The following is a 26,377-nucleotide window of genomic DNA, read 5'->3' on the forward strand; positions in this document are numbered from 1 at the left end:
CGAGCTCAGCCGAGCCCTGCCGAGCCCAGCCGAGCCCAGCCGAGCCCAGCCGAGCCGAGCGCTGTCGTGGGGGGCCTCGGACAAGCGCTGCCTGCAGGGCTGGGGCTCCGACTGCCCGTCACTAGCAAGAGCCGCCGAGCCCCGGGCCTTCCCCCAGCGCCTCCCTGAGGGCGCCGCCCCGCAGGCTGCCCACTACCAGCCCTCGCCTCTCGCTCCCTGCCGGCGACTCCCCCAGGAGGGCTTACGGGAGGCTGGCGACCAGTGGGCAAGACCTTTCCCTGCACGCGCGCCAGCTCGAGCACTCCGGTCCAAGGTCACTGCTGGTCGACTCCAGAAGAGCAAGGAAAGCCGGGCCTGGCATAGTTTGAGCTGCCCCCACCGTCCGTGTCCACGCACAGCCCTGGGGCTGCTACTCAGCCAGCGTGCTGGGAAGTACCTTAAATCCCTCCTGGCGCAGCCTGCCAAGCATCCTCCCAGTCAGACACCATATGCCAGGGACGGCTGGAGGAAATGGGCTCTCCCCAATTTACCAAGGAGGAACCTGGGGCAGAGAGGAACAGGACTGGCCTTAAGAGCACCCAGCAGCTGGTGCCAGAGCCAGGATCTCACCCCAGACTTCCACCCTGTCTCCTGACCAGTGTCCACAACAGAAAACCTCCCAACTTTCACGGAAGAGGCCCTGAGGTACATACCTGTGTCTGCTGCTGAAGGGAATCATCGCTGGGGCTCAGGAGCATGGGGAACATTGTCCAGGGGAGAGCAACGATGCCACTCGACCACTAGTTGGTCCACACTCCGTTTTCCTCCCACGGTGGGTACAGATTTGCTGAGTGAAGGAACCACCATGTGCACTCACCATGCAGTGAGCCAGGGCAAGCTCTGGGGCACAGAAGGTTGCCCTGAGCAGAAGACAGCGGGGTCAGAGGGCAGGCAAGTGTTGGTAAGGGCCCACTGGGAGCTCATTCACACGTCGGGTCGTGCCGGTATCGTGTCACACAGGGGAGTAACGTGCCGGTATCGTGTCACACAGGGGAGTAAGGATCTAAAGAGGGAGGCTCTCTCTCTCCCCATCCATGGCCTCTACCAATTTCAAACGGGCCACCACAGTTGGAGAAGCCAGATCCCTAAGGCAAGTGACCGTGTCTGAAGAGATGTTGGTGAGGGGAAGGGCCCTCCAGAGAGGACCGTGTCTCCAGGCCACAGTGCACAACCCAAACCCAGGGCTGGCAGGGGGCACAGAGGAAAGGTGCCCCACGCCCCAACCCCTCCCTGAAACAAGATGTTAACAAAGTTCCTCGTCTGTTGGCGGAAAGTGGAGGGACATCCAGTGCACCCCCTTGCGAGACGTCCGACCCAGACGTCGCCCCAAACACGACCGAGCAGCTGCAGGGCCGAGGGTGACAGGCCTTCCCTGGGGCATGGACTAGACGGCTGAGAACACTGGTTCCACCATTAAGCACCTGAGTCAAAGAGGGGACCTGGGGAGGCAGCTTGGAACCACGTTTGCAAAGGAGCTGCTGGCGGGGGGCGGTGTGGTGGCTGTGCTTCATGGGTGTTCCAGGCCACCACAGCCTCTCCCTCCTGGGAGGCCGCTTGCTGGGCAGGGAAGCTGGCAGCCACAGCTGGCCCTCTAATCCATCCCACGTGACAGCTGGAGAGAGTTGCTGCCTGTGGAAAAGCCTCTGACTGCTCTCAGAATAAAACTCTTGGTGTCCCTATGAGGTCCTGTAGCATCTGCACCCCGACACTCCTCAAATCTGACACTCCAGCAACTGGAGACACTTCGGGCTTCTTTCTGCTCAGCGGTCACACCAGGCTCCCTCTGGCCTCAGGGCCTTTGCACTTGCTGTGCTGGCTGCCTGGGCTCTCTTCCAGGACCAGCTCTTTCCCATCCTGCACTGCTCAGCCGAAATTCCTCCTCAGAGAAGCCCTCCTCAACCACAGGTTAAATCAAGGACCCCATGCGACTCCATCCTGTCACCACCAGCCGACGCTCTTCCCAACAGTAACCAAAACCGCGCAGGGCCTCACAGCCTAGAACACTAACTCCCAGGAGCCTGAACCTCGCGTGTCTCGGCCCTCTCCAGCCCGGCACACAGGGAGGTGCCGAGTATCTGGGATGGATCAGCGATACCGACGGCACCTGCAGCAGCGACCTGCACACCTGGACGTGCTGGCTCCTCCTCCACTGCTCGTAACGGGCCCCGCTCCCACCCAGAATCGGCACGACGACCGGAGCTGTCATCAACGGGATCCCACGTGCCTCACACACCATCTCCTACACCCTCACCCCTCTTAAAGTCCTGTGTCACAGACACCTCACACACGAGGAAACGGAGGCTGCGGCCACACAGCCCCGGCTGTGCGAGCCCCGGCTCGCACTGTCGGGGCTTGTGAGCGGCCATGAGCCCCTCAGCTGTCCTGCCTCCAGACCGGGAGACAGCAGAGGTCCCTCGGTGCTATGCGCAGAGGAAGGAATGGACGAGATATTGCTGCATGATTTTATTACTATAAATATACAGTAAAAACGAACAAAAACCAGCCAGGTACGTCAAATGAGAGCACGTGTTAAGTCCGAGACAGGCCAGTCTGCATCCCGGCCTTCAGACAGAGTACTGGCACCAATACCAATGGCGAGGCCGGGGTGTGGGTCGGGGGGCAGGCAGCCTGCGAGCATGTGTGCGGCACTCACGCGTGCGCACCCTGGCGTATGTGCAGGCATGCGCACGGGGGGGCGGGGGCCGGGGAGTCGGGCGACTGGGACAGGTTGGCCTGAGCCTGGCGGAGGGCTGTGTGTAAGGCAGCGCTCTGCTCACGGGCTCGACTGCACAGAAAGCGAATCCCACACTGCTGGTTTCTCTCCTGAGCGCCCTGCAGGACGAGCCTCGGGAGGGGTGCCAGTGAGGCCCGGGGCTCTGCGGACTGCTGCTGGCTGCCCCAGAACCATCCTTCCCAGGGCAGATCCCCAGGAAGTGGGCCCCTCTGCGTGCCACACCCCAGGCCAGGAACGTGTTTGTGCCCCAGGGAGCCGCACAGACCCAACCACCTGGCTCAAGGTCCCCCCAGGCGGTTCTCACCTTGGCGCACCAGGGCTCGATGCCCCCTCTGCCTCTGTTGCCCAGAGAGTTTTGCTCAAAAAAACAAAAAAAAAAAACCAAACAAAAAAAAAAACCAACAACAACAAAAAAAGAACAAGGTCACCCCGGATGGGATGTTCCTCCCCCAGGCAGGTCCATCTCAGGGACCCCAGACAAGTCAAATCCAAGAGAAACTAGTGACATGATGATGGTGAAGAGGAAGCAGGGAAGCTGCTCAGAGCCCTCCCCGGGGTGAGTGGACGGCAGCCCCACTAGCCCAGCGGAAGCCCCTTCACCTCGAGGGCCCTGCCGTGTGATCAGAGCCACTTCGGAGAAGGTGCAGGGCCGGCAGAGGGGCCACCGGTCACCAAGTGCTGCAGATGGCCTGTGCTCCTGTGCCTCTGCCCCTGGATCAGACCCACACGGCAGCCTTGCGTGGCCACCACCCCCCTGCCCAGGGCTGAGCCGGGCCGCAGGGAAGGTCGGCTGTGGGAGGCAACCGCCTCCAGGGCCGGAGCAGGAAGGGGAAGCAGCAGCAACAGCCAGGCTGCCGAGGACACGGGAGCACGAGGGACAGGGGACAGGCACGGTTTCCTTCACTGACCGGGACTCAGACCCCCCTTCCCTTCCTCCTCTGGCGACAAGGCCCCTACAACACCTCTTGTGAAGACAGCACCTCACCCACCAGTACACTGTTCTTCTGCGAGTCTGTGCTGAGTGTTCAGGCTGTTGAGTCCCCAGTGGCTGGGGTGCCGGGAGAAGCCAATCCAGGCCGCAGGTGGGTGGTCAAGCCCCGGTCCTGGCCACTCAGCCAATGGGGCATTTGGGGGAAACCCCAGAGCTCACAGCCCAGGACAGAAAGCTGCTGTCCTTCATCTGTACCATTTACAAATACATCAACTATAGAAAAAGGAATTTGTCAGAGGAGACTGTCCACTGTGCTCTTCAATCAAGGGTCGTCCGGCCCCTCGGAGCCAGTGGCCACGCAGAGCGTGCAAGACAGGAGAGGCCAGGGGTCACGCTGGAATCCGGTGGCCCCTCGGCAAAGTCTGGGGAGCTGAGGGCTCCATGCTGCCAGCCTGGCCAGGCTCTCAGAGTGGGGTCAGCTCGGTGGCCCCAGAATCAGGACTGGGGCCACCAAGCACAGGCCGGGGTGGGCCAGTGGTACGGAGGCTGCGGGGCATCTCCACGGAGGTGGACCATCCTGCAGGCAGGAGCAGAGGGAGAAGGGGTCATGCCCGGGCAAGTCCCCACCTCACCCATCAGGGTCTATCTACCAACCAGGAGTCCCCCACCGAGGACAGGGCCACCCAGCACCCCCTACTGTGTGTCTGTGGCAGGACCACACAAAGACCTGGAGTTCCAGGTCCTAACAGAGAAAGAGGGGTCCGTCCCTCTGGGAGCAGATGCCAGGCAGTGGCACCAGCCGATGCCCCAGAACAGAACGCAACGGGCGCCGTGGGCTCGTGGCCCCCTGGGCCTCCTCCCTTGCCCGGTCCGCGCTTCTCAGGATCTGACCAGCCGCCGTCCTTCAGGACTTTACTACTGATTAGGCCGGAACTCAGTCACACCCAGCCGGAGGGGAGTGGACGTGGACCGGGGTGCACATCCCGTGCTCAGAGCAGCCCCAGGACCCCACCCAGCCTTCTTTAGAGGCCTTTTTGGCCATTTCCACACTGTTGCCTTCCGATGCCATGAGGCGCTCTGTCCCTGGACCAAGTCTGCCCCCCGGGGTGCTGGTGCTGGAGCTGTGACCCAGGCCTACAGCAACGAGTGACCGGCACCACGCTCAGGGCCGCACAACACCAGCTGCCAGCCGCCCGCCTGCTGAGGACGGGCTCCCCAGGACACTCCTCCAACAGCAAAACAAGGAGTGCTTCTGCCACATGTCACCCATGACACAGCCTGAGGTGCGGGAACTATTAGGGGCTGTGGCTTCACGCAGGAACTCAGCTCTGCTATGCAGCCTGCAGGCAACATCCAGTTCTCCGTAGCTCGGCCTGACCTGTGTGTATTTTCTACTTCTGGAAGTTTCACCTCCATCATAGCACTCAGCCATGACACGGAGGGCAGGGCCAACTTTATGCAAGGGTTGGGCCCTATTTCAACAGTGGGTAAGATTTGTCAGAAGAAACATTCAAGGAGAGCAAGAAAGGCTCGCGTGGGAACGTAAGAGCAGCCGTCAAAACCAGTGGACAAACACCGAAGCTCAGGACAGCTGCCTGGGGGACGGCCGCACGCCAGCCGGGGCTGCCGGGCCGGGCTGGGCCGGGCCTCCTGCTGGCGCGCTCCACCCAACACAGGTCTGGGAAAACTTGGGCCACCGGAGGCACCAGGTTTCCAGAGCCGCTAACATCAGGCAAAGGAAGGGAAGAGGGTCCTCAAAGCACTTGCCTATGTGCTGGTGGTGCTCTTGGAACAGCCTTCCATGAAACAATCATTTGACAAAGTCACCCAGGTAGAGGGCAACTCCCTGGCAGGGTGGGGGGGTGGGCGATGACGTGGGGTCAACCTCACATGGCCTCCTGACAGACCGATTTCAGCATGTGCTGGTGTTCCAGAAGGTTCCACAGGTAGGCTGGGGGACAGGTTAGTGAGCAGCAACAGTGGGGTCTCAGCAAGGGCTGTCACCATTCCTGAGGCCCTGGAAGAGCTTGCCTGGGCTATCTAGTCCAGACAGAAAAAGTTCTGGCTCCGGAAGTCAGCCAAGGCCAGACCTCCCAGGACCACCTCTCAAGGGCAAAGGTGTAGCACATTTGGGGAGCTCTGGATTCAGAATCCAGGACCCCAGGGAAGACACGGATGCAGAGGAAGCCCAGAGAAGGGGAAGGAACCCCCCCAGGGAGGGAGCAGGAGAGCCAGCTGGCGAGGTCCTCTCTCCAACATTGTCAAGGATGCCCCTCAGAGCCACCCCACAACGCGTAGGAAGGCGATCACGTACCAGCTTACTCCTCTATACCAACAGAGCAGGAGTCAGGCCCCAGGGCTGTGCAGAGGAGGAGAGACATGGAAGCTCAGTTAGCAAAGCGCTAGACAGACCAGCACGTTCCGCAGCAAACACACTGCTTTAGGACAAGAGTCCCCGGGGGCACGCAGGATGGGGCGGGGGGGGGCACACTGATGTGCTGAAACAGGAGAACAGAGCACCGGGCCGCAGTCCAACGCAGAGACTTTCAGCCAGGACAGGCCTGGGCAGGGGTGGCGGGGCGGGGCCAGGAAGGGCCCCGCCCAGCAGCTAGGTGTTCACCAGTTAAGTTTATGTGTTTTCCCCACCTCCTAACTCTGCAATCAACAGGGGACACTAAGGTTCAAAAAATTATGCCCGTGCCTCCACGGGAGAGCTGTGCCAGTGTGTGCACGTCCGGTTCTCTCTCTCTCGCGCACACGTTCTCTCTCTCTCTCTCTCACACACACACACACACACACACACACACACCAGATGGGAACAGAAGGTGCGGCTTAGAAGTAAAGGAAGACAGGTACACGTGCTTATGAAGGTGGGCACATCGGTGAGGACCTGCCCAACTCCTGACAGTGCTGCCTCCCCCACACCCGTGGGGCACGGGACCAAGAGCCTCGGTGTTGCCCCACCCTGCTGGCTATCCTGCCCCTGGGCTGGGTTTGGCCTTCCCTGACTTCAGCCTCTCCACGACCTCCACAGCAGAGTGCCTCCTGCCACTGGCCTGGGGCAGAGGTGAGAACGCCACACCACTGGGCCTGGTGTCCCCTGTGGGTGGAGCCCAGCCTGTCCTGACCTGCAGACTCTGGCGTGGGGCATGGGGTGGCACCGCCAGGTGGGGTCAAGGTGCCCCTTCACCCAAAGGATCACAACTACACTTGTAATTTTAAGTCCCTCTTTGGACTCTCCCCGCACCCCAAGCTTTTAATTACAATGAAATCATTGAAGTTCCTTGAAAGAACTTACTGGAATTCTATGTTACTCTAAGGAACACTGGTCCCCGACAAGGCTTTCACCCACGGGCTTCTCTTCGGGTAGGCCCCGGGGTGCTGATGAAACACACTCCCCTGCTTTCTTGCACCTGCTGACTGTGGCCCCTCTGGGCTAACGGGACCCCCTGTCTGCACAGGCTACTGCCTGTCCCTATGCTGGGGCGGCACAAGAGACCCTTTCAAACCAAGCACATCACAGGTAGGCCAGATGCACAGGTCAGGTCACTGGGAACTGAGCAGCGATGGGTCCTGGGATAGGCGGGTGGCAAAGGTGCTTCCCAGACATGGGGCAGGAGCCAGACTCTCCGAGGACATCATGGCTGCTGACGCTGATCTCAGATCCTCAGATGGCATCTTAGCACGCAGCAGGCAGAAGTCTCTGAGAACCCCTGACTCCTGTCCCCCATCTTTGGAGCCCAGAACTTAAAGCTGAGGATCTTGACCCAGAGGAGCTGGGGACAGGAGGCTCCAGACAGAGGCTTTTAGAAAAGGGGGGCAGAAGCAAGACCCCTCCCCAACTGTGCTTGGGCCTTACAGGCGCCTGGCACCCCAGCCTATCCTTCCATCCCTGGCCTGGGCCCTGTGGGTGCTCGTGGTAGGGGGCTGATGCCAGCATCAGGCCCGGGGCACGCAGGTAATTTTCTGCTTGTAGCTCCCTGGGGCAGAGGCCCTGCTGCTGGGCACCCGAACAGGGGCTGCCAGGCCCATGGATGAAAAGTCAGGGATTCCAGCGGGACTAGCTGTGCTTGCCTGGCCCCAAGCAGGAGATAGAGAGAAGGGCCACAACCTTCCTTAAACAAGGGGCCTTTCCTGCCTTCCTGATGCTGAGCTGTTTCTGGAGTGTGAAGGGGCCTCACGCACAGGCTCTGCCCCAAAGAGCAAGGGGCTGCAGGAGGGGTGACTGTGGAGCCGGGGCCTGGCTGTGCTTGGGGGTTGACAGAAGGAGTGTGGGCAGAGCCAGGGAGGGAGACCTAGGCTCCTGACAGGCCAGCCGCTCCCTGAGCAGGCAGATCAGCCCCCAGCTCCGTGTGGCAGTGACAGCACTGCCCGCGCCCCCCACTCCCACCCACCCCGGCTGAGCTCAAATGCCGTTACCTGGCAGGTAGATATCGGCCGGCAGGCGGGGCTGGCCGCGGCTGCAGGGCTCAGGGCTGCCGTCCTGCAGGACGTTCTCGATGGATGGCACTCGGCTCCCTGCAGAGGAGGGGGCAGGTCAGAGGTCTACAGGCGAAGGTGGCCACTGTCCCTCTTCTGGTCAGGATCCCCGGGAGCCTCTTTCCTCCCTGAGGGCTCTACAGCCACTGTGAGTCCAGTCCCAGCCCAAGACTCTGCTCTGACTCCCTCCTCTGCCCTCTAGGCCTGAGAGGCAAAGGTTTGCTTTTCTTTACTTCCCTTCTCTCTCAACTCTACCTCAGGGCTTTTGTTTTGACTTTTATTATAAAATCATTATGTACCCCTTTAAAAAAAAAACAAGAAGGAATAGCGATAGATTTAACATCTCCGGCTTACCCGTACCTTTCCCGCTGGCCCCGTGCCCCACAGCGGGGAGTGAGCGGGCCTGCATGTGGCCACCCTCCCTCTCAACAGCAGCTCCCGGTGCTGCCCAGGGAGCTCTCGAGGGGGAGGGCCCCTCCGCAGACGAGGGGCCTGGGCCCTGTGATGGGCACAGAAGAGAGCCACCTGGTCGGGCACATGCTCTGCACAGGCAGGAAGGAACGGAGGTCGAGAGAGGGTGAGGCCCACCCAGGAGCCCAGCCTGGGAGGCAGAAGTGACGACACCCCTGATGGGCCCCCTGCCCCAGGCGCCAACACTCACACCCAAACCCAAGGCCCCAGGCCCAGCAACCCACAGGCGGGCCCCACACACGGTGGGTGGGGAGTCACGCTGGGGAGAGACGTGGGTCACCCAGTGCAGTGCCGGCTGGGAACCTCCTGGCAAGGAGGGGGGGTCACAGCAACTGAGCAGCTGCAGCTTATTATGGGGTCTTCACCATGCTGTAGGCCTGGGAGCCAGCCAGCTTGCCAGGGCCACTTCCAGGCTCTGTCACCTCCACATTAAATGGCCTGGGGCCTCCAACCACCCCAACCTGGAGCCTCTGTTTCCTCACCTGTCCAACAGTAGGGAGGAATGACCGAGACAAAGGAGTGGCAGCACCTCCCAGCTGGCAGAAGGAGGCTTGGGAAGCACCTGGTCACATCCTGCAGCCACTGGGAGGTCAGCTGGGGGTCATCCCCCCACGAGGAGCCCAGGGCCCATCGGTGGCGGCTGGGACTCAAGTCCCAGCAGGCCGCTGTATGCTACACTCTCCACGGGACACAGGGGCACACAGAGGAGCGGCCCGGCTGAGCTGTGCACCCGCAATGGGGACCCTGGGCCTCTCCAGGTGGCACCTGAGGACCCCGCACAGGACAAGCAGGAAGAGCTGACCATGTGCAGAGACCCAGGCAGGAAAGAAGATGACTGCCACTGGGAAATGCCAGCTGGGCACGGAGGGAAAAAGAGAAGTGGCCGGAGGCTGTCCCCTGGGACAGCCAGCAGAGAGGAGCCCGTGACTCCCAGCGGGGGAGCCGGCACACGCTCTCCACACACCTCGACCTCCCGGCAGCGAGGCCCCGAACACGCTCCTCAAAATGGAGGGCTTACCTTGCTTTAGTGCCGACGCCTCGTCCACGTCCTCCGTCACAAAGCTCTAGGAAACGAGGACAAAGTGTGTCCGCAGCTCTGCTGCCGCCACCGGGGGACGGGGCTGCAGGCCGTCGGGGGACAGCAGGGCGAGCTGACGCCGGCCCCCCCAAACAGGACCCACCCCACAGATGGGGAAACCAGCTGAGCTCACCGCGTGAGCAGCGGTGGAGGCGGCCCAGGGCACGCTTTGCCACAGGTCTGGGAGGCCAACAGACGGGCAGTGAGGACAGGGTGACAGATGGGTCTCGGCGAGGCGGGGAGGGGGCCTCACCTCGGGGGAGCTGCTTAGCGCCAGCCCCGCCCCACTCAGCGGGGGAGGGGCGTCCGAGTCCTGGGAGAGCTTCTCCTCATCCTCCTCGTGGATGGGAGACGACGGAGACCGCAGGGTGCTGGCAAAAGAGAAGACGGGGGTAAAGGACAAGTGGCTGATACACACCAACCCACTAAAGCCAACGTCACCCGTGGGTGAGGCCGGGGGCTGCCACACAGACGCCCCCAGGGGAGGCGGGTGCAGACGCAGAACGCCCGCAGGCCCAGCGGCTGGAGAGGGGCTGGCGCGGTGCGAGCTGGCGCAGGCCTGCACGGGCTCCGTATCTCCGGGAGGAGAGGGCGTCGTAACGGTCCACCCCTGGAGCAGGGGTGCGGGGTGTGGGTGAGCAGCAGGAGAGAGCCCCACGCTGCTCTGTGCAGTGGTCCTGTCACACGTGCAAGTCGTGGGGGCTGTGGCCGGTTTTACAGAACTTCTGCCTAAACTTTTCTTAAAAAAGAAGAGCACCCACGCGTGGAGACACTTAACACAGAAGGCTGGTCGCCCGCATCTCACACGCGTCCAGGTAAACCGTGACGGGACCCTCTGCTTGGCGGGCGTAACAAGGGCAACGTCGTGAGCAAGGTTTGGCGGGGCCCGGGTCTGGCTGCCACTGGTGCTCACACAGCAGGACGTGCTCATGTGACAAGACCCCAGAAAGTCCCGGAACCCTGCCACTCACGGGGCTCCCTCCTACATCCTGTGGTTTGTTGCTCCCGTGTGGCCTGGGACGGGGAAGGATGCACCCCCACCAGTGCATCTTTTCTGCTGCTTTGCTGTATCGTCTGTCGTAACCAGCCTTAGCCAAAAACCTAACCTGTTACTGGTTCTTGGTTCCGGGGGTCATTCTGGTGAATTCCCCAACAGAGCACTGTAAAACTCAAGTGTCTGCACTTCTTCCCGGACACCGCAGACCCCCCGCCACCTGCCACAGAGCACCTGGCTGGGTTCCCACATGCCAACCCCCAAGGGGATCCTAGCGCCAGCCTCACCTGTCGGGGGATTTGCTCCTCGGCTTGCCCTTCTGGTGGCTGCTTTCCAGGATTCGATCGATCCCAGCAAGGGGACAACCGGCCTGGGACAGGCCATCTGAGACGCCTGAGTAGGTGATCTCTTCGTAAAGGGGGGCTGAAGGGACGGCCGGGGAGATGGCCCGAAGGCCGTTGAGCGCCTCAAGCAGGGAGATGGGCTCATAGCCGGGTGGGATGCTGTCAGAGCTCTGTGGGGACAAGAGCAGGTGAGGGACGGGCTGGCCAGGCTCCCTGCCCACTGCCCTGGGCCACAAAGCCCCAGACACTGGCCTTGTGCCCCAGGGATGCTCTACTCCCCAGAACCTGCCTTGTGACCATCTCCTGTCCACTCTACCTTCCAGAGACCTATATCCACCTCCCTCAGAGGGACGCCAAGAACACCAGAGCAGCCTAAGACACCCTCTGAGGGTCCCCTTAGTCATCAGCTGCAGCCCTGGACACCCAAATGGCCCACTCGGTGCCCGTGACGAAGGAAGAGAGGGCGCCTAGCAGAGCCTCCCCACCCCTGGTCTCGGCCAGCCCCTACCTGGCTTTCTGTTCCTGCCTGGCACATGTGGAGAGTGAGGGGTCAGAGAGAGAGAGGAGGGCTCAGGAGCGGGTGTAGAGCAAAGCCATGCCAAAGGCGGGAGAGCCCAGTGGAGCCGCGTGTGTTCTAGACCAGGGAGGGCCTGGCCCCGCAAGGAGCTCTGCCCAACACAGGCATCTGGCCCAACTCGAGATCCTCAGTGGGCCTGAAGCAAGCGTCCACAGGGGCTGATGCGTGTTCCAGGTGGTTCTAACGGGCACCCCTGGTTCAGAACCAGTCTCCTCCAGTGCTGGGAGAGGAGCACATCAACAGACTGAGACTTGCTTTAGGGTTAAAGGTGGGGAGATGCCCAGGTGCTGGGAAATGTCAGGCCCCCAGGCCACACTAAACGAGGTGAAGGGCAAACGCCCAGCTGCGCGCCCCAGGTAAAGCCCCGCCCACCTGACCGCTCCCCAGAAGGAAGGGAGGGAGAGCCGCCTTTCAGGGCAGCGACGGATCAACCCTGGAGACCAAGGGAAGGCAGAAAGGCTGGGGTGGGGGCTCCCTGCCCTCAGCACACAGCCTCCTGAGTCCCCTGGTCACCTGGGCCTGTGGTGCCCTGCATTTGCTCCCAACCTGAACCTCCTCACCCTCCAAATGGGAAAAACCTCTACCTCCATCCCTGGGATGGCCCTCCAGGGATTTCCACCTCTCTAAGTTCTGCCAAGGGGCCACAGGCGTCAGTGAAGGCTCCAGGCAGAGGCCGCCCGCCTGCTCCCTGAGATGCAGGGAAAATGCAAGAAAACCAAGTCCTCGGCCCAAAGAGCTCACATCCAGGGGGAGAGGCAGAGGATGCAGGACAACAGGCAAGCGCGAGGAAGACCGTTTGCAAAAACTAGCAGCAACGTGAGTTCCACCTCCGACATCATTCCACTGCCAGCAAGAAAAAAAAGGGAAACGAGGCCACTGGGGACCACGGGCAGAAGCAGAGCTGGCGAGAAGGGGCAGCCTGAGGCGGGCGCCGTTGCCGCCTGGCAGCGGGGATCCGAGACACTGGCTTTTTGCCGACAGACCTTGAGCTTTGCTTGTTCCACAAAACTCCCTTCCTGGGCAGGGACGCCGGGACTGGGGAGAGTGGATTTGACAGATTAAATTAACCAAACACGTTAGCCTGGGGTGAAAATGACTTCCCATACTTGTCATTGGTTTAATCATTAGGGTGCGGGGCAAAGATGTAGCCATAGGGCCAAACACACTTACTGTTTCCCTTTTAGGTTTCTTGCTGGCCAGTGAGGCGGGGTGCGCCTTTGATTTTTTAAAGGGACACTGTCAAGATAAAAATCATACGTTTTACGACTGCCACCCCCCGAACGGCGCTGGAGCTGGCTGGCTGGGGTCTCTCAGCTTTGCCGGCCTCCAGGTGAGCCGTGAGCCTGTGCCTGGCAAACCGCACCTGCACATGAAGTTCGGGGACCTGACCAAGTGCAGATTCTGCCCCAGGGGCCTGGGCCTGGACATTTATGAAACTCCCAGGAGGCCATGCCATTGGTGGAGCCCATCCCTGTCCCACTGCCCACCCGTGGTCTGGGTCACCCCAAGAAGCCGGTCCTGGCCAGCACAAGCAGGAGAGTGGCCAGGCGCTCCCCACAAGTGGGCCCGGCTAGGCACAGGGAAGGGACAGGCTCCTGCACGTTTTTGAGGCTCTGTATAAACTTATTACCAATGTCCAACTCCTCGAGGAAGCTGGGGAGAAAAATTGGTCCCAAATCACCCCTACTCATTGATAACATTAATAGACCCACTGAAGAAAATTTGGCTTCTCTGTGGCGCTTCGTGGAAACTGCTTAGACGGGACACGTGGCAGAGAACAAGAACCCACGTACCCTACCTTAACCCTCTGGAGGGGAAGGCACTGGCCCTCCGGGGCAGGTGAAGCTTACAACCCAAGCCTCAGTGTGCCCTGCACTTATCCTTGGGATAAGAGGGGCAAACATGGAAGGTCAGGCCTGATGCTCAGACGCCAGGGCAGAGCCTGGAGTGGCACAGACAAGCAACAAAAAACCCGCCATCTACCCCTGGGTGTCCGTCCCTCCAGAACAGTGACTCCTCCATCAGGAACCAATCACACCTCAGCGCTGCTCCTCTCTCTACCGGAAGTATACTGCTGGAGGAAGTATGTGATGTTCCTCGAGCCCAACATGAAATTTGCTGGAGGGCTGTTCCGGGAGTAGTAAGCCCTGGTGCCAACAGGGGCCCAGCAGGCAAAACACATAGTGTCGCTGGCCGGGATGAGTGGGGGTGATGGGACCCCACCTTAGGGCGGCCTTGTGTCTGCTCCAGCTGTGAGACCACAGGTTCATATTTTGAAAGAGAAGCCAGAAATCTGAGTCTTAAGGAAAATTTCCAGACTTTCTTTTTTTTTTATGTTTATTTATTTTTGAGAGGGAGAGAGAGAGAGAGAGAGAGAGTCCCCACACACGCACAAGGTGGGGAGAGGCAGAGAGGAGAGACAGAATCCCAAGCAGGCTCCGTACATCAGCGCAGAGCCTGACACAGGGCTCAAACTCACAAACCACAAGACCATGATCTGCGTCAAGTTCAAGAGTCAGACACTTAACCGACTGCGTCACCCAGGAGCCCCTACAGACTTTTAAACATTGGTGCAAGGGGCTCCTGGGTGGCTCAGTTGGCTGAACACCTGACTCTTGGTTTTGGCTCAGGTCACGATCCCAGGGTCGTGGGATCAAATCCTGTGGTGGGCTGCATGCTGAGCGTGGAGCCTGCTTAAGATTCTGTCTCCCCGCTGTCCCTCCTCCCACTCACGCTCTCTCTCCCTCTAAAACAAAAAAAAATTTAAATAAACAAGCAAACTTTGGCCCAATACAGAAACACCATATGGGCCAAACATTACGCCCACCGGCCCAATGCAGGAACCCATCTTGTGGGTGTGCAAACCACAGGGTTTGGGTCCTTTGTCCCATGTAGACAGTTGGCAGGGCCTCTAAGAATCAATGAATCCCAACAACCTCAGCCGAGAGCCAAGAACATAGACCCACTGGCTGACAACTGCTGTGGCCGTCTGGGACCCAGGAGCTCAAGACCTCTGCCTGCTCCCTGGCCTGCTCCTGGCCCCTTTCTGCCCTGCCTGCCCTGCCAGCCTCCCCTTCCCACCCTATCCCTGTCTCCGATGTGCCTCTCTGCCCATGTCTCAATACCTACCTTCCTGCCCTCATTCCTGTCTCTCTTCATCTCTCCTGGTGTCTCTCTCTGTGTCTCTGTGATTCTGTGTCTCTGCTCATCTCTCTGCCTATCTTTCTGTGTCTCTACATCTCTCCCTGCCTTCTGCCTATCTCTTGAGCCAGAGAGCCATCTCTCTCCCCAAAGCCTGACTCCGACTCCCCTCATCTGCCAGCACAAGCTCTACCTTATGGTTTCCCGGAAGCAAGGTGGACACCTGCCAACGTGCCCTCCTGTGTGTCCAGGCCGGACACCCCTTTTCAGGGGCAGAGAACACGTGGCGGACATGTTGCAGCCGTCCTCTGGACGACACCTCACTTCCCAGGACCCACAGAGTGGCCCATGGCTGGTAGAATGATGGTGACAGACGCTCCAAGGTTACCTGCCATCGGGTGTCCCTTGCTCTCGGCAAACAACAACACGCCCCGGAGCCGGGGCTCACTGGGCCCGGCCTGGATCACCCTGGTCAACCTCACCACCACTTGTGGCAGGCAGATGAGGGCAGAGGCTCAGAGAGGCGGAAGACACAGAGGGAGGCAGGCAGTCTGGCCCCGCCCTTCCTTTCAGCCACGCTTTCAGAGTCCCTGACCAGCAAGGCCCCACTGGGAACCTGAAGCCACTAACACAAAGGTAAGCCCTGAGGGCATCTGGACGCCTGAGGGTCTCTGCAAGTGGTCAGGGGCTTCCTGCAGACCCCCTCCTGACTCTGCTGCACACCCCTCAACAAAGAAGAAAGAGGCACTTACGGAATGCTCATCGTGGTCCATGCTCTGGGCCAGAACAGGGCTGAAGGAGACCGGAGACAGGGCTCCTGGCTTCTTCCTCACCGCCCGGATCTGCAGGAGGGCCCGGAAAGCTATGGCAGAGGGAAGGGCGCCCATCAGCTAAGGGGCAGCCAGTTCCAGCACCACTGCGGCTCCCCAGGCTCCGGGGATGCTGGCCACCCACCCTACAGTGGTCCTGGGTCAAGCCACGTTTCCGAATCCGAAGCAAAACAGAGTCATAATGAAATAGCCCAGAAGAGAGCTTTCTCCCCCGGGTCCTGCACTGTCCCCAGCTCAGGCAGAGCCGCTAGGGCAGCAGGCAGGGCATGGCAGCCTCTCACATGCCAAAGCCCCCACTATGCACTCAACGGTGAGCGTGGCTGGGTCACACCTGGTGACCAGCTAAAAGCCGAGTGGGCCCGGACACTGGCCAGTGTCTTCCTGGAAGTTATACCAAGGGCAGGCAGACGTATGTACGTGAACGTCGCCAACGGCACCTTCTCTATCCCGGGAAACGAGAAGCAGCACAGAGTCGGGAATAAGTTAGGAGGCAGACTATTGACGGTATGACGTCAGGCCCACTAACAAGAGTGTTACGTTTACGAGAAGTGCACACACACAACACACAGTCACAAACTGCATCAGCACTCGCTGCAACAAGACCAGAGACAACCACATCCTCAGTGTGAGCAGCAGTCACCCCAGGTTGCGGGCCCCAGAGACGAGGGTCCTGGTCCAGCTCATCCGCCCCAAGTGCTACACACATCTGCCAGGGACCCTCGCTCTAGGCTGTCTAGACCCTGGGCCTCCAGATCATATGAACCCCACACCCCTGAAAATGCCCAGGAGGCGAGGCACGTGGGGGAGGTCGGGGCTCAGACAGCAGAGGCTACCGGCCCTCCATGCTACAACTGCCCCAGCACAGGCTGGGGGCCCCACTGCCTGTCCCTCCAGGGCTAGCACACGGCCCCCCTGCAGCCTCCCCCCCCAACCCCCAACACCTCATCAGGGCTGGGCTCTGGACCCCACACCCACATGGCCTCATCCTCTACCTCCACGTGCTCAGCCTGCCCTGTGGTCCGTGCACACACCTGTCTGTCTCAGGGGACAACCAGTGGAGACCCACCCCCGCCCCTTACTAGCTGTGACCTTGCACAGGTTTCCTCTGAGCCCCGGAGAGTGATGATAAGACAAGCATGGCAGTTCTGGTCACACAGCTGCATTCTGACTCGGGAGCGCGGGGTGAAGCAGGAGTACCCCCTCCCCCGCCCCCAGCCCCAAGGACGCTGTGACCAGCACACCCAGGTGTGAAACGGCAGGAAGGCTTTCTCCAAAAAGCCATCATCTACCTACTAAATGATGACACCTGCAGCTCCGGCTCTCTCCTCACCAACACCCTGGTCCCTCCCTGCCGGGACCCACCCACCAGCCTGATGCTCATTTTGATCCGTGGGATTTTCTGCCCTGAGAATGTTTAAATTCCTCCACTGGAAGACAAACACCATTCAGAATCACACTCCATGCGGTAACTTTGAGAAAATGTCTGAAGTGCTCCAGGAAACCAATCCCTCAATCACCTTCCACCTAGCTCACTTTCCACCTCACCGGGATGGTTTTTTAAATCAAAATATTTTCCATGTAACATTTAAAGATTTGAGGGGCACCAGGGTGGCTCAGTCGGTGAAGTGTCCGACTCTTGATTTGGACTCGGGTCACGATCTCACAGTTCGCTGGGCTCTGTGCTGACTTCGCAGAGCCTGCTTGGGATTCTCTCTCTCTTGCTCTGACCGCCCCGCCCCCTGCACACGCACACTCTCTCAAAACAAATGAAATAAAAGTATTTTTAAAAATAAATAAAGATTTGGGGCGCCTGGGTGGCGCAGTCGGTTAAGCGTCCGACTTCAGCCAGGTCACGATCTCGCGGTCCGTGAGTTCGAGCCCTGCGTCGGGCTCTGGGCTGATGGCTCAGAGCCTGGAGCCTGTTTCCGATTCTGTGTCTCCCTCTCTCTCTGCCCCTTCCCCGTTCATGCTCTGTCTCTCTCTGTCCCAAAAATAAATAAATGTTGAAAAAAAAAATTTTAAAAAATAAATAAATAAATAAATAAATAAAGATTTGATTCACTGGTCGATTTCTGTCCAGCTGCAATTTCATTGCAAGAACCTCCTTGGCGCACCCTCCCCGGCCGTTAACTCCCCGAGTCTAATTTTCTGAGGAGGGGAGCCACGCAGGCGCGAGCGGGGTCGCCGTGGCTGCTAACCACCCGCGCCACCTCCACGTCCCATTCGCCGTGCCCTGGGCGGGAGGCCCCACTCACGCAGCCGGCAGATGGGGCAGTTGCTGGCCTGGTAGCGCAGCGTGTCGGCGCACGAGTTGCACAGGCACAGGTGCCGGCAGGGCAGGATCAGCGTGTCCCGCAGGTCCGACAGGCACACCACACACTCGTTGCTGTTGTCGCTGTTCTCCTCGTCCGACGGCTGCAGGGACACGAAGGGCCCCGGGGTCGGTGGGCTCCCACAGGCCAGAGGAAGGGGCCGGGGCGGGGAGGGGGGCGGGTAGGCGTTTCCGTCCCTGGCCGTCCCCCCGGCCGTCCCCCGCTTCCCCTGGGGGCTGCTGTGGCAGAGGGGAGCCCAAGAGAGCAGAAGAAGGTCACCCCGGAGCAGGACTCCCTCGGGACACGTGGCCCAGAGCCGCACTCACAGGGCACCAAGCTCAGTCCCGGCCTGTGCGCGGCCCAGCACAGAGGACAGCCTGGGACTCCCACCCACACACATACCAAAACCCGAAAGTTCTGCTCTCCTTCTATTCCTCAGAACCAAAAAGAAAACGTCGAAAGGACCCAACACTACGGAGCAAGTCTTGCACCCACTTACTGGGTTAAAGCAGAAAAGGACTGACATGCCCAACCCGCCTAATCGAAATGAGTGTCTGGATCAGAAGACAGCAACACTGCACAACAGCAAGCTGCGGCCCCACCACCCGTTTCCATAAATAAAGTTTTACTGGAAGTTGACAGCCTTGCCCCCTGGTTTCCAGACGGCTACGGCTACTTGCGCGCTACACGTAAAATCAGGGCACTGAACGGACACGACAGACACGGTATGGCCAGTACAGTTAAAATATACACTTCTGGGACCTTAACAGAAAGTCGGCCAGCCTCCAGTGTTAGCATGTGAGACACACACAGGGCACTCACTTGAGGCTAAGGGCCTGATCAAGCACCAAGCTGCCCTGACTTCCAGCTTCTAGTGGGTTCCAGAGATCACAGAAGCTGGGGTGCAAGACTTGCAGACATTTTTAAGAGATGGCACTTTCACTTGTGCCTTTAAAACGATGACAAAGGCACAGGTTGATTCTCTGCTACCCTTCCCTGGCTGCGCCGGACCACGGCCCTGTCAGACACACGTTTCAGTTACAAGTGTGCAGGCGCTCGTGGCTAGGAGGTGAGCTGGCTGGCGGAGGGTAGCACGGGGTCCCACAGCCCCAGGCTATCTCTGCTAACCTGACGGGTGGCCACCCAATGATGTTAACAAGCCAGTGAATTTGCTGGAAAAAGGACAAAATATCCCATAGATCCTGTTCACTTACTGACTTATTATTATTTTTAAGTAATCTCTATGCCCAACATGGGGCTCCAACCTACAACCTCCAGATCAAGAGTCACACGCTGTACTGGCTGAGCCAGCCAGGCACCCGTCTCTGTTAAAAAGGTAAGGAAAAATGGAGCCTGGGGTCCCAGGGCCTCCAGGAGAAGGCGCACAAGGGGACTAGCTCATCCACCACCAGCCCACGGGCCCTGGCCAGGACTGGGAGATCCAGGCAAGTCCCTCCAGGAACCTGCTCCTATATGGGTGGAAGGAAAGCTAGGGAGGGAGGTCCATCTGAAGTCTGGCGGGTGTCACTACAAGCACATACCTTTGTCTCCTGGTTGTTCTTGTTCTCGATGCCATAGATCTCCTGCAGCAGGTAGCTGACCCGGTCCACCTGGAGAGCAGAGAGGTAGCCGGGCACTTGCCCGCCCCCACTCAAGGGCTCCTCTGCACCCACCTGGCCCAACACCACTTCCCGGGGGCCGGACCCGGTTCCCAGGGCAGCCGTGGTTTGAAATTCTGTCCACCCGCACCTCAGGGAATGGGCCCCATGCCAGGAGAAGGGCAGAGAATCTGCTACCTGCCCAGCCCAACCAGTAGCACGGGCAATAGGACGGGAGGCCCAGTGGTTCTGCCCCCTGGGGGGCATGGTGCCAACCTCTATATGGGCCAGGCAACCATACCCTCTGCCCACCTTACCATCTCCCTCCCCAGAGAAAAACTACTTAGAACCCACCAGTCACGAGCTGCACAAGAGTGACCAGTCAGCCCTTACACTGACCAAGTTCAGAAGCGGCCTGAGCTGCTGTGTTTCCCACACGGGTCTATGGACCACAAACACGCCCTGTGCAGCTAGACCAGACTCGGGGCTAGGAGTCAATGCTGGGACACGGGCACATGCACACACCCGAGGAGGCAGATCCAGACTTCCCAGGGCCCAGATGATGACCCTGGAGTCAAAAGGGATCTTGATGTTTCTTCTACCAGACTTACAATTTGCTTCTGCTTTAAAGGTTTCACAGAGAAGCTACCGTCGACGTGCTACAGGGGAGAAAGACGCAGAGATCAACTCAGTCAAGCGGGTACCACTTAGCACTCCGCTTGGCAAGCTGCAGGCCGTTCCCCAGCCGTTCCACACCCACAGCTGAAGGACGGAGCCCAGCCAGTGTCTCCAAATGTGGCCCTCTGACTGGGCCTCGAAACTACCTAGAGGACCACCTCCTGGGTCCGCCCTGACGCAAGTAACCCACTTTCTCTGGGTAGTTCTCTTAAGCACATTCAGGTTTATGACCATCGGCTGGAGTTCTTAGAGCCTCCCAATAGCAAGAAGCAGCACCTGGATGGCAAGAACTAAGACAACCGAGTTCTAACCCCGAAAGGGCACGGCCCAGCCAGGAAGATAAAGCATGCACATGCACACGAGACGAGGCACGCACATGTACACAGGAAGGCCCCAAGTCTAAACACGCCAAGAACTAAAGAGGATAGATGTGTTTGGTGGTATCTGGGGAGGCACACCACCGGGAGATGGAGGAGGTTAATTGAGGGACAAGACCTGAGATCTTGCAACAACACCAGTTGCCCCTCCGAGTCAACGGAGACCAACACTAGGCATTTTCAGGATGACGGACTCCAAAAATAAAGCAGTTTCTCATTGGGCTCTAGACTGGAAAGGCCAACGGCATGTTTGCCATTGACGGCCCCTAACTCCGCCAGAGCAACGCACAGGAAACACCATCCCTTCTGACAAGGCCGGGCTTGGGGAGCGTAGCTGGTGAGGGAGAGGCCCAACTTCTGCCCTGGGCGCTCTGTGTCATCAGCCCCTGGGGCTGGGCAGGGGGAGGCAGGGGGCACAAGACAGATGATTTAAAAAGGGGCCTCAGGCCCAGCTGCACTAATCCTTGGGCGTCCCCAGATCACAGGGAGGAGTTGGGCACTGCCCTTAATGCTCTCAAGAATGCAGACACACATTGGGCTGAGAAGGCTGGGGGTCAGCAGATGCCCATGTGCAGTGCAAAGCCCAGAAAAACCAGCCTGAGCCTGCTTTCCTCATGGGGTCCCTGATCCTCGTCCACCCAGGCCACAGGCCGGTGCTGAAAACACTTTACAATCTCAAAGTGCAGGCCAATGTTCTGGGGATGTGGGGCTGTCAGCCATGGCCTTCTCCAACAGGGACTCACCCCACCACCTCCAGAAAGGGTCTCGGTGAGCAGGGATCTGCTCCCAACACAGCCACGCACATGCTTGCTGCGTGAACACACACACAACTGCTGGCCCCCATGAATAGCAGTGACCCCATGACATCCTAACACGGAGACAATGGGGAAGCTGACAATCCCCACCACCACAGCCAACACACCCACCGCACCCTAAGTACTGTGGCCACGACACATGAACAGCAGGGGAGACTGGGAACTCAGGTCCACACAGACGAACGAACATTTAAGTTCAATACACATCAGGCCGAAGGTAGCATTAAGTGAATCCTTGGACGTAAATGGCCTCTTATATGTGAGGCATCCCCAACTCAGGGACCCCAGGAGGGCCTAGATGTGACCCAAGGACACGACAAACAATGGGCCCAGTTCTGTCCTCACAGACACCAGAAGTAAGTACAACAAATATCTGCCCCAGAAGTCTGAAAGGCCGCAGTGGGATGTGAGGTCAACCCAGCTCCATGGGACCAGGGTGACACAGCCACCTGGAGGGACGGCACAGCAGGCATGCAAGGACCAGGCCAGGCTAACAGGTTCCCATGGCCCTGGTGGGAAAGGCGGGGTTCCTGGGTGGTGACAACCCTGGGTGACCCCTCCACATCCCAAAGAGAAGCTGGTCTGTGAGCAGAGTCCTCCACGGGGGTGTCTGCGCCCCTATGCTGGCAGGTTACAGGGGGTTCTACAGGAGATGCCCCCTTACCACACACCAGACACCCTTTGAAAACCCTCCCGCAGGGGATGCTGCTTCAAAGCCCAGCCTCCTGGAGCCCAGAATATGTGGAGAGCCTCCCACCTGCCCTGAACGTCAGGGCACTAAGCCCATTTGGCCAAGGCCCAGACCCCAAGTTCAAACTTCTAGTTTCAAAACAGCACCCCTCTGCCCAGTGCTCCCAAGACACAGTCAGAGTTAAGGGGCAGGGTGGCACTCACCTTTTCAAAGGCAGCCAAGAGCACGTGGGCGTGGCCGGTCACCTCCACAACTGGCCGGGGTAAAGAGGAACCGGTGGTCAGAGCTGGCCTCAGTCCCTCCTCTGCCCCCCACCCTGAACTTCTTCCTAGCTGGTGCTTTCCCAGGCTCTCTGCCAGAGACCCCAAAACCTAGGGAGGACCGTCCTCATCTTGCCTTCCTTTGCCTGGGGGCCCACTGCTCCCTCTGGCCACATCTCTACAGCTGGCTCTGCACGGAGGGACATTTCCGCAGGGCCGAGGAGCTGGGACTCGGCCGGCAGGGCTCCCACGCTGGGGGCTGGGGGGCTGCAGCCCACAGCAGTGGCAAGCCCGGCAGGAGGACACAGGGCCGGTCAGCCAATGAGCGTGGCCGCCCCGCTCTCTGGTCTTCCATCAACCCGCTGGGGGCGGACATAAAACCTGAGGCCTGTCTAGCGGCTGCTACCACAGTGAAAGCCAAGCAGCCGGCAATTCCTGAGTCGGGAGAAGGAGCTGAAGGGAGGGCCCCACAGCCCAGGAGGGGGCCCGACAGACGGACAGCTTGGGGCTTGAACCCTACGGCCTTAAAAGTGCTAAGTGGGCTGAGCCAACATCTTTCATCACGTCTGGAATCAACTCCTCGGCTGATTGAGGAGAGAAGCGTCCACGGCCTGGAAGGGGGGTGCACAAGGAAAGGCCGCTCACCATCTCCTTCATCTACCACGGCCTGGATGACCACTGGAAACACGCCCCGGTCCAGGTCAAAGTTCAACTGAGGAGAAAACGAAGAGAGAACAGTCAGACTGAGCTGGAGGGGGAGGCGCGGTGAGCAGGATGGCGTCGCGGCAGAGCTCACGCAGACACAGACAAAATGGCGAGGGAAGACAGACGTCAGGCTGCACTTTTCCCATTTCGGCGAAATAGATAAAAATGACTGACGTGGCAAACACGTGTAACTCAGTGGCATTAAGTACATTTGTAAGGCCACGTTCACCACCTCCACCATCCATTTCCAGAACACTCTTCATGTCCCCACAGGAACCCTGTCCCCATCACCACTCGCTCCCCAGCCCTCCCCACCTGCTAAGCCCCACTGGGTCCATAGGTACGTCCGGTCTGGGCATCGATTTTTTCTGTCTGGCCTCCTTCAGTGAGCACCATGTTTTCAAGGTTCACCCATGCCACACGCGTGCCAGTGCTCCCTCCCTAAGGCTGAGGGACACTCCCACCACACGGCCAGACCACACTCGACCACTCCCAGCTAAGGGACACCTGGGCTGTTCCCCTTTGGGTGCCACGAGCTCCGAAGGACAGCATCCATCTGAGCCATTTTCCGTTCTCCTGGGTGGGCACCAGAGGAGAAGGGAGCGGCGACACCGTGGCAGGCGGATGAGCTCAAGGAGAAACCCTCTCTCACTTTTCCTTCTCCTCCGTGGCTCCCAGCTGCCCCCTGGCCAAAGACCGCTCTCCTCCCCACATGTGTCTCCCTGGGCGTAGTCCACATGGGCTCACCAGCAGGGCCACACGACAGAGGTGACCACTGCGGTCACCCGAAGCAGGGCTGCAAGGGGAGGCCCAGAAGGTGCCTGTGGGTCTCAGGCTGCCAGTGGGAGGCGGGACTGGGAGGGGCCAGGTGTTAGGATGGAGTCTGGCTCCACCACCCAAGCCTCAGTTTCCCTGTCTGTAAAAGAGGGATAAGCTATGCCCAGTGACCATGGTGGTCAACAAAACATGCCACGAACACCAGCCATGCAAAGCTCAGCATGTTCAGGCAGCAGGAGCTGAGGAGGACGGTGGCCTGGAAAGGCCTCACAGAGACACAGGCCATGGATTCCCAGGAACGCAGGACTACAGGAAGCCACGTGCACACCAGCTGCACGCGGGGCGGTGAAGAACGTGTTCAGGACAGGACCCAGCCAGGCCACAGGCTCACGGCAGCCTCAGGGTACAGGGAGCCTGAAAACCAGCAAAGAAGCCATTCCAGCCACTAGGACATCTCAAAAGACGCCCACACTACAATGCAGTAAAACAAGTTATGCTTATGTGGGGTTGGGGCTCTATGGGAAATCTCTATGCCTTCTTCTCAACTGTGCTGTGAACCTGAAACTACTATGAAAACTAGCCTTAAAAAATAAAATTAAAAAGCAAACCATAACCAAGAGAAATAAAAACACACATCCACACCAAAATTTGTATAGTGACGTTCAGAATGGCATTACTCCTAAGAACCCAAAGGTGGAGACAACTTAAGCAGCCGTCAGCCGGTGAACAGATGAACCGGGCATGGTCCAACCACACAGCGGAGTATCGTGAGCCGTGGAAAGGAATGACGTGTTGACAACTGCTACCACCTGCGTGAGACACGCGCTCAGTGACAGAAGCCAGTCACAAAAGGTCGCACAGTGTATGACTGTTTATTTGAAACTTCCAGAACAAGCACATCCACAGTGATGGAAGTAGATGAGTGGTTGCCAGGGGCTGAGGGGGAGGCTGGGCAAGGAATGCGGACAGGCAGAGCGTTTCTTCTGGGGGTGACAGAAGTGGACTGGGGTTACATGGTGGTGATGGCTGCACAACTCTATGAATACAGACCTTCTACGGTGGGGTCACATCTCGAGAAACCCCTCAGAAGTTCAAAGTATGAGAAGTCAAAAACGCACTTAATAATACACCTCGCAGAACTTGAACACGCTCAAAAACATCAGCCTACAGCGGGTAAAACCACCTAACACAAAGCCGATCTCATAATTTAGTGCTGAGTATCTCACATGATGTACTGAACACTGTAGTGAAGGAGGAAAACAGAATGGCCACCGGTTTGTGGTCATTTACGCTCGTGACCATGTGGCTGACCAGAAGCCATGACTCCTGCCGCCTGGAGTCCTCAGTGAGGACCGTAGTACACATTGCTAGCCCAGGGAAAGGGGAAAATACAGACTTCGAAGTGCAGTTTCTATCCAATGTGCGTTGCTTCTGTACCATCGTAAAGTCGAAAACTCTTAGGTTGAACCATCCGAAGTCGGGGACTATCTCTACGGTAAATATCACCAAACTGTACACTTTAAAGGGGTGAAAATTAGACCTCAATAAGCTGTTTAAAAAAACAAGAGACATCATATGAGGACTTTAAGATGCACAACAGATGAACATAGGGAAGGGAAGCAAAAATAATATAAAAACAGGGAGGGGGACAGAACAGAAGACTCTTAAATTTGGAGAACATACAGAGGGTTACTGGAGGGGCTGTGGGAGGGGGGATGGGCTAAATGGGGAAGGGGCACTAAGGAATCTACTCCTGAAATCATTGTTGCACTATATGCTAACATGGATGTAAATTTAAATACATACATACATACACACATACATAGAAAGGAGAAGACCAGAGGAAGTGGCTCTGGGAATTAAAGCAGAAAGGTAAAGCCAGCAGGCAACAACGCAGTGGAGACAAGAGTACTTATCCTCTGGAAATGTATCCACACACACTGTTCACTGCATTCATGCTCAGATAAGAGCTTTGCCTTCAAGGAGTATGTACTTCAAAGGGAAAACATAGGTTTTTGAATTTAGATAACTCATTATGTGTAATGATGTATCAGAAAATGACTTTCAATGATTGTGGGGGGAAAAAACAAGCTACAGAATAATATTTCTATGCATGACGGCATCTTTACGCCAAACAAATGCACATGAGAGAAAAGTCTGGAATACACCCCCTAAATGGTCAGAAGTGGTTGCCTCTGGAGAAGATTCAACTGGAGCGCGTTTTGCCTTACAAATTCTGTATAATTTGCACATTTTACAATAAGCATACATTACTGTTGTAATCTTTAAATAGGCAAATCCAGGAAAATGGCTAGAAAGGAGGATGGCGAGAGGGCAGTTAGCCGTGTCTGGGACATCCCATCCCTGGCTATCACCACTAGGGGGGGCTCCTGGCACCTGGCGGGTGGAGGCCAAGGATCAACATCCCACAGTGCCTAGGACAGCCCTCAACACAGAGAATGATCTGGGCCCCAGGGCTCAACAGCACTGAGACTGAGAAGCCCTGGTTGAGGAAAAATCTGGGTTTGGTGCCCGAGTATCTGTCA

General features: G+C 58.4%; 1 protein-coding gene and 1 long non-coding RNA gene across 3 annotated transcripts in view; one reads left to right on the forward strand and one right to left on the reverse strand.

Annotated features, from left to right (window-relative positions):
* Positions 1-37: 37 nt before the first annotated feature.
* Positions 38-2,541, forward strand: LOC123382582. The gene is made up of 2 exons (XR_006591165.1): positions 38-1,008; positions 1,040-2,541. It is a non-coding gene; the product is annotated as an uncharacterized LOC123382582 (long non-coding RNA).
* MGRN1 (mahogunin ring finger 1) overlaps positions 2,488-26,377 on the reverse strand; it is a 55,042-nt gene continuing 31,152 nt past the window's right edge. The window contains exons 6-17 of one of the 2 annotated variants that reach the window (XM_045047897.1): positions 22,995-23,061; positions 22,293-22,342; positions 20,140-20,187; positions 19,472-19,540; positions 17,874-18,033; positions 15,541-15,650; positions 12,818-12,883; positions 11,014-11,240; positions 9,986-10,103; positions 9,673-9,718; positions 8,124-8,222; positions 2,488-4,281 (exon numbers count right to left, since the gene is read on the reverse strand). In XM_045047897.1, the coding sequence (XP_044903832.1) occupies positions 4,169-4,281; positions 8,124-8,222; positions 9,673-9,718; positions 9,986-10,103; positions 11,014-11,240; positions 12,818-12,883; positions 15,541-15,650; positions 17,874-18,033; positions 19,472-19,540; positions 20,140-20,187; positions 22,293-22,342; positions 22,995-23,061 (1,173 nt within the window). In that variant the 3' untranslated portion in view covers positions 2,488-4,168. The remainder of the gene's footprint in view (positions 4,282-8,123; positions 8,223-9,672; positions 9,719-9,985; positions 10,104-11,013; positions 11,241-12,817; positions 12,884-15,540; positions 15,651-17,873; positions 18,034-19,471; positions 19,541-20,139; positions 20,188-22,292; positions 22,343-22,994; positions 23,062-26,377) is intronic. The other variant, XM_045047898.1, reaches the window with a different exon arrangement.

This window comes from Felis catus, chromosome E3 (assembly GCF_018350175.1).
Source record: "Felis catus isolate Fca126 chromosome E3, F.catus_Fca126_mat1.0, whole genome shotgun sequence".
Classification (NCBI taxonomy): Eukaryota; Metazoa; Chordata; class Mammalia; order Carnivora; family Felidae; genus Felis; species Felis catus.